Source organism: Piliocolobus tephrosceles, chromosome 11 (assembly GCF_002776525.5).
Source record: "Piliocolobus tephrosceles isolate RC106 chromosome 11, ASM277652v3, whole genome shotgun sequence".
NCBI lineage: Eukaryota > Metazoa > Chordata > Mammalia > Primates > Cercopithecidae > Piliocolobus > Piliocolobus tephrosceles.
Window position 1 is genome coordinate 64,877,236 of NC_045444.1, and position 18,350 is coordinate 64,895,585.

General features: G+C 37.4%; 1 protein-coding gene and 1 long non-coding RNA gene across 2 annotated transcripts in view; one reads left to right on the forward strand and one right to left on the reverse strand.

Annotated features, from left to right (window-relative positions):
* The window catches only part of LOC111542782, a 52,457-nt gene that overhangs the window by 32,359 nt on the left and 1,748 nt on the right, over positions 1 to 18,350 (forward strand). The gene's annotated exons all lie outside the window — the stretch shown is intronic.
* Positions 1 to 18,350, reverse strand: part of CCDC141 (coiled-coil domain containing 141) — a 208,812-nt gene that overhangs the window by 15,745 nt on the left and 174,717 nt on the right. Inside the window, exons 17-21 of the mRNA XM_023212346.1 lie at positions 17,210 to 17,359; positions 7,728 to 7,868; positions 6,807 to 7,001; positions 5,216 to 5,399; positions 1,806 to 1,918 (exon numbers count right to left, since the gene is read on the reverse strand). Of these exons, the coding sequence (XP_023068114.1) occupies positions 1,806 to 1,918; positions 5,216 to 5,399; positions 6,807 to 7,001; positions 7,728 to 7,868; positions 17,210 to 17,359 (783 nt within the window). The remainder of the gene's footprint in view (positions 1 to 1,805; positions 1,919 to 5,215; positions 5,400 to 6,806; positions 7,002 to 7,727; positions 7,869 to 17,209; positions 17,360 to 18,350) is intronic.

Genomic DNA, 18,350 nt, shown 5'->3' on the forward strand with positions numbered 1-18,350 from the left:
AATGTAGAAGCACAGTGGTTGGGAAAGGTGACCAGCCTCAGAACACTGAAAGACCTTGAACTGGAACTTGACTTGGTATGGAAGAGTTTGTAGTGGAGTGTTGTGAATGTGAAGATGACACTAGCAGAACTATTTAGGAAGGGTAATCTAGCTGGGAGTATAATTAGGGGACTCCTGACTAGTGCAAAAGAGAATCCAACTGACAGGTTGAGCGTGAGAAAGAGAGACTGCAATCCTGACTACACTGAGTATGGAAGGAATGGAGAATGAGGAAGTGGGAGAGGCCGTGGAAACAGCCCTTTCAGGAAGAATGGCCATCAAGGTAAAAGCTGGAAAGGGATATAACTTGAAGAAAGCAGATTTTATATAGCTGACCCTCACTTTAAGATGTGTAATATAAATGGGAGGAATATTGTAGACAATGAAGAGCAAAGAGTCAGAGGAAGCAGTGATTTGCAGCCTGTGTATTGGAAGTCAGAAGGAGCAGCAGCTCCTCAGGGGTGGGATGGAGGTGGGAGGAAAGGATAAATGTTGAAAAAGATAACATGAGATATATGGTTTATTATCATTGTGAAACATTGATGGGAAGCAAATAACATATATATTAGAAATATTAATCATTTCATATATTAAAAATTTCAGTTTTCTCAAACCTGATTGTAGAATTTATGTGTGGGTAATAATACAAAAGAAAGAAAAAGCTATGCACAAAGATGTTCATTGTGGTGTTATTTAAAATGGTAAAATGGTTAGAAAATCTAGATTCTTAACCAAAGGATAAAGATAATTTAGTTGGGCACCCACTGAACTGAAAGCCTCACAAATTATTTGAATGGAAGAGGCACATAAATTTATGACATAGAAATTCCTACTAAAAAAAAAGTGGCTGCTAGAAATAAATATGATTCTGCTCTGAACTGCAAGACCACCACTAGGCCTCAATAACAATTATCCCAACAATAATCTTGAGTATCTTCACAGTCAATTGTCAGGGCTACCCTGGGATCCACTTTGTAGATCAGGAAACAGAGACTCAGGGAGATTAAATAATGTACCCAAGGTCACAAATCCAATTATTTAGGGAGTTGATATTTCAAGGCAACTGTGCTTTGCTTTACAGCCTTTGATCTAAATGACCTTGCTATTCTGCCCATCCTCAACAACCAGTTCTTTCAGCCAGCTATGAAAACAGCATTAATCAAACCAGCTTTTGACATGACACTGACAGAGAAACATATGTATTTCACTTTAACTGGTTTTGCTTAGACATAAACATATTCTCTATATTTGTTACCATCAAATTGGTATTCTATGAAAAATGATCATGATTAGTTTACTATTTCCATGAGGAAAAGTGTTCAATGAATACCTGAAGATTACTTTTATTTTCTCTGGTGCCACAATTTGGAGAGGAAAAAAAAAAACACCCTGGCATCTACTATTTATGAACAAAACCATAGGCTACTTAATTATGAAACAAAACCATAGGCTACTTAATACAAAGTTTACTGGCAGAGTCTTAATGGGACACATTTTTTAGGATATGATCCATGAAAATGTAAACCAGACACCTTAATTGTGTTTAGCCCTCATTCCCAGCAATATTTTTCTCTGCAGTGATGGGAAAGAAATAGAATTAATTATCAGAAATACCCAGATAATTATGTTAGAAAAGCTGTGAAACAAATGTGCACATTATGTCCCCTGACAAATTCTATTAAAACGTCTTTGCACCAGAAGACATTTGATTAACACATTTTTATTTGTTTTGCTTGAAAATACATATTCTAGGAAGAAGAAATTACCTTCAGTTTTTCTTCAAGCTCTGTAAGGGACTCACATAATTCAGTCACAGATTCAAGAACCTCTTTGTGTTTTGTCACTATTTTCTCAATATATTTCTGTCCTTCTTCCAAACCTGGGGAGAAGGATGAAACTAATTTTAAAGGTCAAATTTTTAGCAAGAAAAAAAGTCCAGGTATAAATTCATCTCCCTGTCCAGTGTAAGGGCTGATAAATTGTAAGTTCTTAATAAATATTTGCTGAACAGATAAATAAATGAATAAAGACATGTTTCTAAAAGCTAGATATTCTAGGAAAATGATTACATTTGTTGTACCATGCCACTTTCACATAACCTAAATAATGTTGCTACATGAATAGTCTCAAAGCTCAATTCTCCTCAGTTCTTTCTGTTCAGAACATCCAGTGGTTCCTTTCTGCTTAGAGAAGAATAAATTCCTCAGGATGGCATTCAAGGCCCTTCCATAACATGGTTTCAATCTGCCTCTCTCAAATGTATGTCACTCTAGTTCTCTCCTGTATTTTATCTCCAGCCAAACGGAACCAGCAACTCCTCCTGAAGATCCCCACAGCAGCTGAGTATTCCTTCCTCTACCAGGACTACTGTCCCTCCACTCTCTATTTCTGCTCTCCAAATATAACCTACTCTTTAAGGTCCAACTGAAATGCCAACATTTCTGTGAAGATATTCTTAATCTTTTCCAACTGGGCTTTTCCATATATATTGTAATAAAAATAGCTATCATGTAGCACATGCTTATTATTTGCCTGTGCCTAAGCACTGTATAACCATTGCTCAATGTAATCCTTGGATAGACTCTACTAATATCCACATTTTACAAATGAGGAATGCGATGCTTAAAAGAACTTCTTGCCTAAGCACAGTGGGTCGTGCCTGTAATCTGAGCACTTTGGGAGACCAAGGTGGGCAGACCACTTGAGGTCAGGAGTTCAAGACCAGCCTGACCAACATGGTGAAACCCCATCTCTACTAAAAATACAAAAATTAACCTGGCATGGTGGCACATGCCTGTAATCTCAGCTACTCGGGATGCTAAGGCAGGAAAATCACTTGAACCTGGGAGGTGGAGGTTTCAGTGAACCGAGATCATGCTGCTGCACTCCAGCCTGGGTGACAAAGCAAGACTTTGTCTCAAAAAAAAAAACAAAAAAACAAAAAAAAACCAAGAACTTCTTTAGGTGACCAAGATAATAAATGGAGGAACAGGGATTTGAACCCAGGACTATCTGACTCCACACCCTAGGCCAAGATTGTGTCACACATTGTTATGGGCTGAACTATGTCCCCCATCCTGCCAAGTTCATATGTTGAAGTCTCAATTCCCAGTACCTCAGAACGTAATTGTATTTGGAGATAAGATCTTTAAAGAGGTGGTTAAATTAAAATGAGGCCATTGGGATGGGGCACTAATCCAATATGACTGGTGCCCTTACAAGAAGAGGGAGAGACACCAGGGGCATGTGTGTGCAGAGGGATGACCATGTGAAGAGGCAACAAGAGATCAGCCATCTGCAAGCCAAGCAGAGTGGCCTGAGATGAAACCAACCCTGCTGGCATCTTCATCTTGGACTTCCAGACTCCAGAAGTGTGAGAAAATAAGTTTCTGTTTAAGCCACCCAGTCAGTGGTATTTTGTTACGGCAGCCCTAGAAAATGAACACGAACATTTTATGATCTTCTCAATCCATTTACCATACCATGACTTCAAGGCCTAGACTGTGGTCTCTTGAATGCAGGAACCAGGTCTTAATTGTCTTTATAACAGCCACAGCTCTTAGTAGATAACAGGTATGCAAAAGTTTGAGATATTTTTTTGCACGAAAATTCTGAGTTCAGTAGTGCTTGAACAGATTGCAAGAGTTGATATAATCTTAAAGTACTTCCCTTGATGCACTAATTTTTAAAAATGTATAGCTTCCATACCAAACAGATGGAGACTCATATCATTCATTTATTCATTCAGTGATTCATTTATTCATCAAATATTTGTTAAGCTGTTGGTATGTGCCATTAGACAGTGAACTAACAGGCAAAAATCCCTCCTTGAATACAGCTTACACTCTGGTAAGGAAAGCCAGGCAACAGACAAATACCTATATAAAATGTCAGTTGGTGATAAGGGCCAGGGATACAAACAAAGCCAGAGGCAGGATCTTGCATGTCAAGGAGGGAATTTAACTTTTTAGGGGCTTTGTCAGTACTTATCATGCTCTGAGATTGAATAGGCACTGATCCAGGCACAAATACAGTGAAAAATAAAATATACTTTCCTCAAGTTTATGGGCAGTGGAGAAGACAAATAGGTGTTTATACTACAATGTAAAAAGTTCAGTCGTGGAGGAAACATATACCAGGCTATGGCAGCAGAGTGTCTCCAAAATTTTTAGTGCACTTACACAGTAACTGCAGCAAGAAGATGTCACCTTAGTTTCCATTAATTTTTCAATCCGTATTATTTTTATGTTTCTACCCTTTTCTTCTGGAATATAATGAATAATTCATTCTCAACAATTTAAGTAGTATACTACAAAATTTCAAAATTTATGGCTCTCCATGGATAGTGTTTCATGTTATATAAGAGAAAATATCTGGCAGCAGCCATGGGCAGCCAAATTAAGCATTTTGTACCAACTGCTGTGTCTTCTTTCTGGGCTGCATTTGCCTGGTCACTGGGAATTACTCTGGGTCTCATAGGACTGATATCAGGGAATTCATGGAACTTATTCCTCAGAGCCCTCAAGAACTATCACCCTGCATGGACTTCTTAAATGGGGGCCTCTTTTAGGAGGAAGGATCTCCCAGGCTGACATGACATTATGTTTTCTAGTCATGGAAGAGAGGAAAGCAGAACTTGTAAAATGGCAATTTGAGTTCTCCCATTTATTCCACAAGTGAGAGGAAGACAGGAGAATTTTCCAGGTCTTTCTCAAATTCGTGAACCAAAAGCCTCGTTGAAATGAGAGGGCTGGAGACTTCAGTCTTAGCTTTACATCTAGTTAAAGTATTACTGAAGTTTTCTATGTTTTTCGAGGAATCACTCTAGTGGAAATTAGATGGGGTTTTTGTTGTTGTTGTTGTTTATATAAGCTGAGTATTGTTCTGGTGTCATTACCCTAGAGATGAACAACAAGGATGGAGGAGAAAAGAGAATAGAGAAGGAAGGCTTACACAAAGTAGTTAAAAATCTGTAGGCTTCATCTGTTCCAGAAATTCCTCCCTCTGTTCCCTGTTTGTTTTCCCTGGCTGTGGGTTCTTATCTTGAACATTTTCCCTGAATAGGTTGGTATACTGAGAACCTTGAGGACTTGCCACGCTCTTGCTTTCTACTGGATTAGGCTCAGTATAGATTTGTTCAATGGCCAATCACTGGATATCTTAAAAGAGATCTCACCATATAAGCGCTGAGCAAGGTCAGTGGCCTCCTGAATTCTTTCTTCTTGCTGCGGCACTGAGGGTGCAATAAACTTATTGAACTGCTGGTGGAGAATTTTCACAGCTTCCTTTGTCTTGCACTCTGTGGAATATTTTCCCACTCTTACAACTGTGGCACTTGCATCTTCGTACCAAAAATGACACTACATTTAAATAGGATAAAGCACAGATGAAAGAAATACAGTCCTTCTAAAGTTCTTAATTTTGACCAGTAGAGTATCAAATTTTAATTCCCTCAACTTTATGTTCACATTGGTTTGAACTTTCTAAGTCATAATAAAGAAAATATTAAAACATGATCATATTCTTTTGCACTTAAATGTTAGTGGCAGAAATAAGTACAAATATGAAAATACATATAAATAAAACTATAAGAAAGTAAAAATATGAAACTATATTTGATTCTCCTGCCTTCTTAGGTTTGCCTAAAATATAATTCCTAAGAGGAATGTTGCAGACTTACAAGAACAGGCAGGATAAAAAGCATCTGGCACTAAAAAGAATCCAAATACATGCTAAATGGCAAGAAAAAGGTCAAATGTTCACAATCCAGCATAATGAATTGATATCATTAACAATACACTGCTAAAGGATTGCCTGATGAATACTCTAATAAATAAATTCTCATTGAAGAATAAGATTTAGTTTATGAATGGGAAAACAGCATCCAACAAATAGCATTTCACCTTTTCTTAATAGAAAATAGTTATATTTTCCAAACACAGTGGAGAATGAGACAGTTTTTCATGAAAACTAAATAACTGTGATGGAAGGAATGTCTGACCCAGACCCAAAACACTTATGCGGGGTGAGAGATAGAAACACACGACTCTGTTAGGAGTTGGTTTTAAATAGTGCCACAAAGGCACAACAAACCTATACATCATATGTAGAAGACTGATCATTTTGATTCTCCTTAATCTGGTGTTAAATCTAAAAACTCAACTGCATTAGTGGTAAAGACATTCTGTATCTCAAACAATAATGGGCAACAAAGAACACTCAAGAACTTCAAGTGCAGAATTTCTTCAATAAGAAGTGTTCAAACAATAACTTTAACTTGTCAGATTTCATATATTTTATGTATACTTTACCTTTTATCCTCTTGATAGTAATAAAAGAAAACACCAATAACAACTTTTTTAACTGAAAAATCACAGTATCAATCTTTAAAATAAATATTTTCAAGTTCTGTGAAATAAATAAGCCACTCTGAGCATTTTAAACAGATATTCAGCATAATTTCATGATAATTAAACATCTTCAGTTGATGAGGTTATGGAGAAACAGGAACTCTCATACATTGCTGGTAAATTAGTAAAGACCTTTCTCAAGATAAATTGACGAATAAAATCAAAGACCTTATAACATTCATCCCCTTAAGTCCAGCAATTCTATTTTAAAGAATTATCCTAAGAAAAACAATCATGAAACGGAGCATGATACATGTATATAATGACAATAACAGCTAATGTGACATTGCTTTAAAGTTGCAAAATAATTTTTGAAAACAACATTGCAACATGGATACCACTGCAAAAAGAAGATACCTCTTCTATCACCTCCTGGAGATGCTCAGTCAGGTCCAAATTCTTCTTGTAATCTGTCACAACTTTGTCAAAGTCATCCACATGTTTTTGCAAATCCTTCACAACTTCCAAAAGGACATTAACTTTATCACTTGGATAATTTAAGAAAGAATCAGAGGTTTTATTACTAACTTTTTCCATTTTCCTTTTCAAAGCCTGTGTGAAAAACAAGAAGTTTTTAAAATAACATTCAATTTGTATTTATGATGCTAGTGATTAAATACTGAGAGAAAAACTAGTAAAAGCTTTTGCAGCTTCCTCCAATCTATTAAAATAATAATTATTACAAATATATTATGGAAAGAATGGATTTTCCCCAAATTCTATTGATTTAGCATTCAGCAAATAAATAGAAAATGTACACAGGTTTATTCCAGATTTTGAGACTAGTAATATGATATTTTTTAAAGACAATGATAATTAAATCAAATAGTTGTCCTCAATAAGCTCACTGTCTCCTGGAAAAGCATTTAAATAATCTAGCCAGTACACGTGATAATCAGGGTAGAAATAAGAGGCTATAGGACCAGCAAAACTAATGACATAGATGGATGCAAGAAAAGGAGGAGGAGTGTAGAAGGCGTGTGCATCCGTCCATGCATGTGTGTGTGTGTATGTGTTGGGGAGAAGAATGGAAGTAGAGAAGCTGGGTAGGTTTGGCAGAAACCATTCTGGATCCGCCTCAAGAGATAAATCAATTTATTATGTATTTTTATATGAAGGATAAAATTGTTATAAAAATGGAAAAATACCCTTTGAGTCCCAATGCTACAAAAAGCCAGAGTTAGGTATCTAGATTTGAAATGCAAAACAATTTTGCAATAATTGTGTAGTACACACACACACACACACACACACACACAAACCATATTTTCTTGTTACCTGCATTTTTTCAGCATACATATCAACTTGTTGAATTTGATATTTAAGCACCTTCAGATTCCGATATTTTTCATTTTTCTTAGTGTAATTAAACTTCAAATTATTGAATTTCTTTTTGACATCTTTGAATGACTCTTTGAGCTGTAGTTCAACAAAAAGAAATAGGTGATTTCCTTAAAATGAGAAAACAAAGTAAGTCATAAATAAATCAAAGCATCTGAACACTTCAAAATATTCATAATCTTAAAAATGTATTTAGGATAATTTTCTCTCCCTTCCATTCCCTTCCTTTCCCTTTCTTCTTTTTTGAGACAGGGTCTTACTCTCACTTTGTCACTCAGGCTGGAGTGCATTGACACGATCTTGACTCATTGCAACCTCTGCCTCCTGGGTTCAAGTAATTCTCATGTCTCTCCTAAGTAGCTAGGACTGCAGATGTGTGCCACCACGCCTGGCTAATTTTTGTACTTTTAGTAGAGACAGGGTTTCACCACGTTGGCCAGACTAGTCTCGAACTCCTGGCCTCAAGCGATCCACCTACCATGGCCTCCCAAAGTGCTGGGATTACAGGCTTGAGCCACCGCGCCCGGCCTCAGAGTGATTTTCAATAGAAAATAAATCTGCCAAGTGGACACACAAAGTGAATTTAAATATATCCTCCAAATATGAGTAAGTATAAAATGTTTAATACTTTTCGATTTGTAATTTTTAATTAGGAATTATAGCTATAGAACATTCCTTTGTCCCTCAAGTAAGAAAATTTCTCAGATATCATACATAAACTTTTAAAAACTCTAATTTTCTTATTTGTATTTATTTTATATCTTTTTTCCCATTCATTCTGTTTTTGATATGCTAATATTTGCCCCAGATCTATCTTCCAATACTCTCTCACAGCCATCATGTATACATTTATTAAGGCTCCAAAAAGCTATCCATGTTGAAGAGGTCAATGAAGTGTTGACATTTCGACCACCTGGACATAGGTGGGGTGGAAGAGAAGACCCAATATGAGATTTAGTACGGAAAAATAACTATTCTCTGCCCAGTTAAAAATTATTTTCGTGAGCAGTTCTGAAAAGAGTTTTACTTCTTAGATATAGACCATTAATTTCAGAGATCCTTCAAAAGCAAAAAAAGTAAAGTGACAGTTGTTGCTAATGACAGCTATGCTAACCTGTGCATAAATAAAGCATACAGCTATCCATAGGGGAAAGATTTTGACAGTCTTAAAAACAGTTCCACTTTACCAGTGCACCAAATTTCTAAGCAGCCCAGTTCCATTAAATGCACCACTTTCTGTCCCTTCTCTATATTTAAGAAGGATAAGCATATTGACAGGCAACTCTCTGTATTATCAACAAAGAGAAGTACAGAGAAAAAAAAATACCTTCTCAGATTATATGGAGGCATTTAACAGCAAGACTGAACAATGCCATGGTTGATAAATTTGAGCTAAGATAAGTCAGAAAAGCATTAAAATTCTTTTCAATGACAGCAAACAAATTATTTGGGAGGGAATAAAGACCATGCATGTGCTAGATTTTAGAACTGTAATGCAGAAAAACATACTTGCCCTACAAAATGTATGCTTTTTCAAAATGCTTATTTCAAATTCTGCAGACTGTGAAAATAAAGCCTTTATCTTATCTTTAACACATCTTGGAGATATCAACTTTAAAGCTCTAGTGGAACTGCACATGGAAATTATTATACTGATAGAATTTTTGCGTCTGATACACATATACTTAATCAGTGTTGTTTAGTTTATATGGTAAATAATGTTGTTGAACATTACTTTTAAGTTACAAACTAAACCAAGCACAGAGACCGCATGAACTACTTTAACTGATAAATAAATCAGTAATGTTCAGAAAAAGTGAAAAGTTTCAGAATTTGAACATTATTTCTCTATTAGAAACTCAGTGGAATATTTAAAAGATCATATTCAGTTGATGTGTTTGTGAAATAACTAATAAACATTTACATTCTACGGCACTCAATGTTTTAATGTGCATATGTTTGATTTTAACAAGAAAGGATAAATAATGTCAATTTTGTAAGATTGAGACATAAAGGGGTTATATCCTTAGTAATTTACATAAAATTTTGGCAGGAGTTTTTGCAACTATAAATGTAATAAGTACCACATCTGAGGAAAACCAGACATTATTGTTTTAAAAAACATCTCAATAACGAGTTACTATTTAATGAGTGCAGAGTTTCTGTTTAAAATGACAAAAAAGCTCTGCAGATGGATGGTGCTGATGGGTTCACAACAATGTGAACGTACCTAATACCACTAAACTATACAATTAAAACAGTTAAGCTGGTAAATTTCATGCTATGTGTATTTTACCACAATTAAAAATAAAGGGAAAAATGCTCAGTCACTAAAATTTATCCATTGGAAAATAAACTTATATATTCTTCTACTTATATATAAGACTATATAAAATATATATCTAATATATATAAAATATAGTCTTATATATTTTTCTCTACTGAAATGTGACATACATCAGAAAACCTTAGTCTACAGAAAGGAAGAAGGGCTCTGTCATTAACCTGATAACCACTGGATTACATCTGCTTTAAATGGGAAAATTCAATGTCTATTTGAAAACTATATGATAAATAGAGAAAGGCTGAGATTTAATACTTTAATTTTCAACCATGAGATTTTAAATCTACTTTGGATTAAGAAATTTAAGACTGATAAATGATGAGTGTGATTTGATTTCTGTTTGCTTCAGAACGTGTGCACTTCCACTGAAGATGATTTATAAGGCCAAAGAATGTTCATGACACTGTGGGCATGTGAAATGGGATCAGCTTCTTTCTGACACATGAGCTCCCTTGACAAAGTTGCTGGCACTTTTCTATTTTGATTTCACTGGAAATCCATTTTAAATCTAAATCTCTGTGCCTTTTTTCAACTCAAAGTCAGGACTACTGCAGATACGAGTGGAAGGCAATATGCATGAAACGACCTTCAGCAATTGAAAAATCTTGCCATTCTTAATTTTCTTACCTGCACTTTCCAATATGAAAACTTAACTTCCCATCTAATCCCAACATAACTTGTGGTCATATTTTTAAAGGAACTGAGTGCCATAGTTGCTGGGCTGTGGTATCATTGTTCACGCAGCTGTTTCTAACTTTAGCCAACTTGTCAACAATGGGGAGTGGTGGGATGGGGCTGAGACAACTGTTCCAGTTGAGCACAAAAGTGGAGAAAAACACCCCAAGCTTGGGGTGAGAAAAATTTTACTCTGTTAGAAATCTTCAAATGATGTCATAATTCATACTAAAGTTCCTCAAAGTTTTCAGAAAATTAGGGAAAATATATTTTTAATGAATAATTTTATTTTCCCGTCTTTTCACATGGTCAGCTCCTCTACATTTACCATAGAATAAACAGACCGAGTTAACATAGCTATAATTAGAAATAAGCTATTAAGATTTAAAAACTATACATATTTTGAAATTAGCAGAATGAGCATCTTTGCCAAATTTTCTAGCATGCCGTAAGCCCCCTCTCAGGGTTAGAAATGAACAAAGCTTCTTTGGAAAGAAGCAGAAGGGAAAGAGGCTGATGCCAAGTGAGGCTGGCTTGCTATTGTTAGTCCACCCTGGGCAAGCTGGTTGAGCCAGCTTTGGCATGAAAATGTATTATTTATAAGTTTGCTGCTGTCAAGGCCAATTTGTGTGAGGGACATGGGACTTTTAAAACAGAAATGCATTTAATGCATTTAAAAAGAAAACCTTTCCTTAGAACTATGGCACACGTTTGGCCAGAAGCAAAAATATAAAGTGACTGTTCAATTTCCATAATGTCCCCTTCATGAATGTCATTTCTTGCCTGTCATTTTATTTACTCCAGAAAAAAGCTTTTTGATGCGCATGTTCAGCAACAGAAAGCTGTGATGTTATCACCTCCCAGGTATGCGTCATTCAAAATCGAGAGACCCAAAGGCTCAAAATTTAACCCAAATCATTTGCTACAATTATCAATTATCACTTAGGGAGGCTGTGGTGGGTGGATCACCTGAGGTCAGGAGTTCAAGACCAGCCTGGCCAACATGGTGAAACCCCATCTCCACTAAAAATACAAAAATTAACTAGGCATGGTGGCACACGCCTGTAATCTCAGCTACTCAGGAGGCTGAGGCAGGAGAATTGCTTGAACCCAGGAGGCAGAGGTTGCAGTGAGTCGAGATCATACCACTACACTCCAGCCTGGGCAACAGAGTGAGACTCTGTCTCAAAAAAAAAAAAAAAAAATTTTTTTTTTTTTGTAGAGGTAGGGTCTCACCATCTTGCCCAGACTGGACTTTAACTCCTGGACTCCAGCAATCCTCCTACTTTGGCCTCCCAATTGTAGAATATTCAGACTTAGTGCTAGAGAGATTTCAGGAGAAGACTTTTTGTCCTCTTTCCATTTGGCAACCACACCCTTGTCTTCCTGTGTTTGAGGCCAGCTGCTAGAGGCTGAAAGTGGGACAACTTGGGAAGACATGACAATTGCTCTGCCTTAAATTGTAGGTAGTAACAGGTGTCAGTAATAAATATTTTATCCATTTTGCATGTTTTGTGTCTTCATAATATGTTTGTCAAGTTTTGTTTTCTGAACATGATAACCATAATTTAAAACTTCAGCTCTCTTTATTCTTTAGAAAGATTCCAGTCATTTTGCAGATGTTAAACACCAAAATCTTAACGTTTTAACCTTATGGAATGGATGCTTTTAGAGGAAATTGTAATCTTTCTTATCCTCTTACACATACCATCCAGATGGACCCAGGATGGGGCCCACTAGAGGAATGGCTGTGACTGTGAAGTCTCATGGGTTTTAATGCCGTCTAGACTCGAAGTTTCCTGAGGATGTTTCTGTTCCTTTTTTCTTTTCAATTGATGGAGTCTCACTCTCTTGTCCAGGCTAGAGTGTACCGGAGTGATCACAGCTCACCGCAGCCTCAAACTCATGGGCACATGGGATCCCCCTGTCTCAGCATCTCAAGTAGGTGAGACTACTGGGACATATCACCACATTCGGCTAATTTTTAAAAAATGTTTGTAGGGCTGGGCACGGTGTCTCAGGCCTGTAATCCCAGCACGTAGGGAGGCTGAGGCGGGTGGATGACCTGAGGTCAAGAGTTCAAGACCAGCCTGGCCAACATGGTGAAACCCCATCTCTACTAAAAATACAAAAATTAGCTGGGCATGGTGGCGCACACCTGTAATCACAGCTACTCAGGAGGCTGAGGCAGGAGAACTGCCTGAACCCAGGAGGCAGAGGTTGCAGTGAGCTGAGATCACTCCAGCCTGGTCGACAGAGAAAAACTCTGTCAAAAAAAAAATAAAAAAAAAAAAAAAAAAAATGGTAGAGGCAGGGTCTCACCATCTTGCCCAGGCTGAACTTGAACTCCTGGGCTCCAGCAGTCCTCCTACCTTGGCATCCCAAAGTGCAGGGATCACAGGTGTGAGCTACTGCTATTTGTGTTTTTATGGCTTGGTACACAGAAGCCACAGTAACACATTCGTTGAGTGAATACAATGGAGTCCTTTTTAAAGAAAATGATGAATTCAGGTTATAAATCTGGAAAATAATTATTGTCTGTACTATACCATTGTGCTGCCCTATTGGGTGTTTTGCCATCTAGGCAAACTCTCTGCTTCCTTTGCTGCCAATGGGTGGCAGTCCATGGTCATTTTGTCAGTGGCAAAGTGCTATACAATGTCAGGCGGTTCTAATTTTATTGCGTATGTGTCAATAGCAACACTATTCCTCTATTCTAATTTACTGCTACTAATCGACTTGTATCCCTGGAACTCATTGGACTGATTTATTCAAATTGAAAAAAGAATTTGTGCCATTAGAACATGTGACTGATACATGGAACATATATACTAAGTCCTTTTCTGCATAATTCTTGATGGGCAAGATGTTGCTACAGTGGAAAATTTCACGGTAAGGTAAAATAATTATCTGGAAGTTCTATGTGGAAAACTTGAGAAAATAAATACCAACCCAATTCTGTCATTACTATACTTTTCAGCAAAGTAATTGTGATCTGTAATATGAGCCTCGAGCTACAAATTTCCATTAGCATCATGTAAATGTAAAGGTAATTTTTTTGGTCAGGTTGAAAGAAGAAAACATGCTTGATATTAACTTATTACATTTCTAAATGTAGATGTGTAAAGAATGATGTTTCTGTGTCAGGTAATATGGCAGAGAATATGTCTATTGTGCTTTGTGTATGAACAACTTCTTTATATAGCCAGGCAAGAAAAAATATGAATTATATTCAACATTCATGCATACAAATGTATCTTTGTATAAAATGGGTAGGAGAAAACACAAAATCTGGCAGTCTGAAGATTATTTTTCTAGTAGGTAGACATGAAGAAAATAAGGTTTTACGATTTCCTACGTCTTTGTATGAAATTGGAAAAAAATGGTTTTTACTCAAAGATAAGCACAGACTATCATTCATTGTCTTTAAGGCACATCACATTACATTTTAAAAAATTACATTTACAACACTTTATTTTGCCTTGGGGTACTGAGTTCGTTTCTAAGGGCTTTCAGTGCAGTTAAGACCATGTAAGTTAGCTATAGCACGGTCAAGAAAGAAAATTTTTTGAAATAACCAAATGAACCGTACTATTATATCAGATCATACGAACATCTTAGACATACCAGAAAATAGGGATAGAGGAGGAAAGCATAAAGAAAAAGATATTTAACATCAGACCATGCAGTGGTTGAACGACACTGAAATATTACGTAAATGGTGAATTCTGAATTTAACAAATGATAAGCATGTTGGTGCGCAACAAATGAGTCTGTGGCCTGAAGTCGATTCCCTGGAACACCCTGAGCTGAAACTCTGTTGTCCTGTAGCATATTCCTAACATGAAAGTCTTATGCTCCTCAGTTTTCCCATCTGAAAAATGAACATACTGAACTGGACATTCTCCAAAATCCATTGCAAGTCAGAGTCTGTGAACTTTCTAACAGTACTTTAAGCACATTGGAAGTGAAACTGTGTTTAAAAATCAACTTTAAAAACTAAATGCTATACTTGGTTTAGTCCTCTGGCATGTTATCTAATTTTAATTGTTTATGCAGAAAAAAATAGTGTCACGTATCGTATTTAATTTTACAAATGTTTTAAGCAGCTGTACCCAAAGACTAATAATGCTTAACAATAAGAATAATGTCTAGATAGCAAATATTATTACCACTGTGGAAACTAGTCGTCTGTTTGGGCTCTACTATTCACAATATAAACTAGAACATACGTATTTTTATTTTCCTAAGGGGCATGGAAAATATTCCTTCTGATTATTTTCCCTTAGGCCTGTCATGGGAAAGTCTAGGGTGTGCACACTCCTTATATCTCCACAAAAAAGGAGAAGCGACAAAGACCCGAAGTTCTCAAAGGTCATTTAAATGTGAAATTGTAAGTTACATGAAAGATTAACTGGATCTGTAGTGGAAGCAAATGGGAAGAATATCTCTCTTAAAACGTAAGAGCATGCTGAAGTGATACCTGATTCCTAAATCAAACCCGCATGTATCTGGCTACTCATTCTGACACGGTACAGACAATCCTGGGGCGTCCCTACTGACAGGAAGGGACATCTGTCATCCCGGCCGGCTGGCTCCAAACACAGTCTCATCATGAGGCAGTCCCTATAAATAGAATTCCTGCTGGAAGGGCCTGAACAGGGAGACCCAGCTTCATAAATATCACAGGTCTACAGGGAGACAGAAACGGAGCCAGAGGGGGCTGGGAAAACCCCTCAGCCTGCTCCACTTGCGCGTCAGCAAATGTAGAGCCCAACCAACCCTGCAAAGAGGGAGGATTTTCGGCAAGACAAAGGTTTACAAATAGAAGTACAGGAGGAGGAAGAGAAGGAGGGAAAACCGGAGGAAAGGGGGAGGGGGAGGGGAGGAAAGAAGAGAGAAGGAGGAATAAAGAAGATAACTTTAAGGAAAGAATGTAAAGGAACAGTTTCCATAACCATGAATCCACATTTTGTAGCCTTGGGGAGACCAATGTGCTCTGATGGTTTTCCTTAACAAGACGTGATTGACTTGTAAGCAGCAGTACAGGAACCTGAAGTGGCCATTCTATCACCTACAGGGCAAATTATATTACCGGCTCAACCCCAAAGAGTCGACACCTCTCTAGCCAAAAGTAACTCCCTGAAACACAAATTATGAGTTGAAACTCTACAGTCCTGTAGCACACAGCTGAAATGAACATCATTATCAGATGTCAGTTCCTGCTTCCCTCCTGTTTAACAGGATCAAAGTGGCCATTCCTGCTCTCTTCCCCTCTGGTTTTTCTTCCAGCCATGCTCCATCCTGCACCTGCCTGTGGTCTGTAAATATGTGGCCTACAGGAAGGGCCACTTCAGAGCCAGGCCACCATTACAGTTGAGTTATTTATACTTATTTCTGTGCTTTAATGTTGTTGGATAATATTTGATACTTGCTGGGTCTAGTTGATGTAAACTGGGCATAAATAGAAAGTGAAGAAAGTTTGCTGCCTCCTTTTCCACCACCTTCTTTCCCAATGGACTCATGGCTTAATAGGCTCAGAAACATTTTGTTCTAAATGGAGATGAATCTAGAATTATGGGTACCCTTGTGTTCTGCTATCACTTCCCAGTCAAGAATCAGAACTGTTGCTATCCCAATCTGTGAGTTGTTTTCTCCCAGAACAAGTAAGCCTTTCAATGGAAAGCTTAGCTAGGAGCAGGTGGTGGTTGTGATTTAGTGAATATCTAGGTGTTGTCGATTGGTTACAGTTGAGGGAGAGGAGGTAGAAATAAGCATGTGGAGGTGCATTGATGTAGAAGATCACTCTGATCTGTTATTTCTTTTTTCTCGAAGAGTTGTTTTGCCAGAAAAGCCACGCAGTTTGAGTAAATATGAAACCAGCCACTTGACCTCAGTGATAATACTTCGTAGCCTCCGAAGCAAAGTGCCTGCTCCCTGGCCTCTGGCACCATTGACTCAGCATGAGTCAATGACCCTTAAATAGAACCTCAGCAGGCTGGAGTTGGCCGCAATGAACTGGTCAATGTCACCCCTTCCTCTGGGTCCTGAAAAAGCTGTATCCACTCAAGCAAATGACTGCTATACAGGTTTGAGGGAGAAGGGGGAAGCGAAAAACAAACAAAAGCAAGCAAAAAAACCATACTACTGAATTATTGGTTTTTCTATGTATTGACATCATACTGACTTCAACAAATTTGGGAGCTTGAAGTTTACTCAAACTTCCAGAGCCCTGAGGTCACTGCTTAGTGGATTAAAAGACATAAGTGAGAAGAAAGTCTTCTGATTCACTGTGTGTTTGTGTGTGTGGGAGTGTGCACATATGTGGACATTTAGACATATGCTTTAGGTTCAAACAGCTTTTTGGCAATGTGCCAGTTCTCACCCTCCCCACCCCCACCTCGCTTATCTCGTCTCTCATGGCGCAGTACTCCATACTATGGGACAGGGTCCGTTCATACTCCTCAGCTTTGGCACGCCACTTCATGCTGTCCTCCTCAAGAAGCTCCAGCTGCTGCTGTAAGTTCTTTGCAGAAACATTAGAGCAGTGCTAAAAGAGACAAATGGTGGTAACAGGGAGAATGGGCGAAACAGCAATGAGATGAGTAGGCTATTTACCTGAATTATGAAACTCATAAATGACACTTTTTAAAAAAAGAAATAGGTTCCTGATTTATTTTACCTTAAACATATTTGAGCATAATTATTTCAGAAAGAAGCCAGACACCCAACATTATGGAAAAGACATTGCCCAGCTCGAATTTCTGGTGTTGAAGATTCACTCATCACACCCAACTCCTCAGAGATACCATTCATTATAGGGTATAATTTTTACTTCAAAAGGCCTAAAATATGCATTAGAAACATTTGATTTCTGCACTATAATTTTCCTGTCAACTTGAGCTTAACCTCAGGTTCATTATGCAAGTGCTCCAATCTCAGCTCAGCACAGCAGGGCTGCCAGGGCCAAGGCCAGAGGAGGATTGAAGAACAATTTACATTATTTGCACAAAGTGAGACTTCTTGCTTTCTTTTTCTTTTAAAAATAAATGTACTAATAAATTAAAACTTTTTAAAAAGAAAGCTCTTTCCTGGCAAAAAACCAATTCCATTAACAACAGCAGATAATTTGTATTTCTATATCTTTCATTTTAAAAAATATATATTTTAGATTCACTGCATTTCATATAGTTTAGTGGATATCTTACATGTACTTTAAAATAAAATGGGCCATTGTGATTCTGTTAATGTTATACCTATTGTTAGAGTAAACATAATCTTTTCTCCCCTCAAGTTAGAAATCTGGAGAAGGATTTTTTTGTTTTGTTTTGTGTTTGTTGGTAGTGGTGGTTTGTGTGTGTGTGTGTGTGTGTGTGTGTGTGTGTTTTGAGATGGAGTCTTATTCACTCTGTTGCCCAGGCTGGAGTGCAATGGCTGGATCTTGACTCACTGCAACCTCTCCCTCCTGAGTTCAAGCGATTCTCCTACCTCAGCCTCCCCAGTAACTGGGATTACAGGCATGTAATACCATGCCTGGCTAA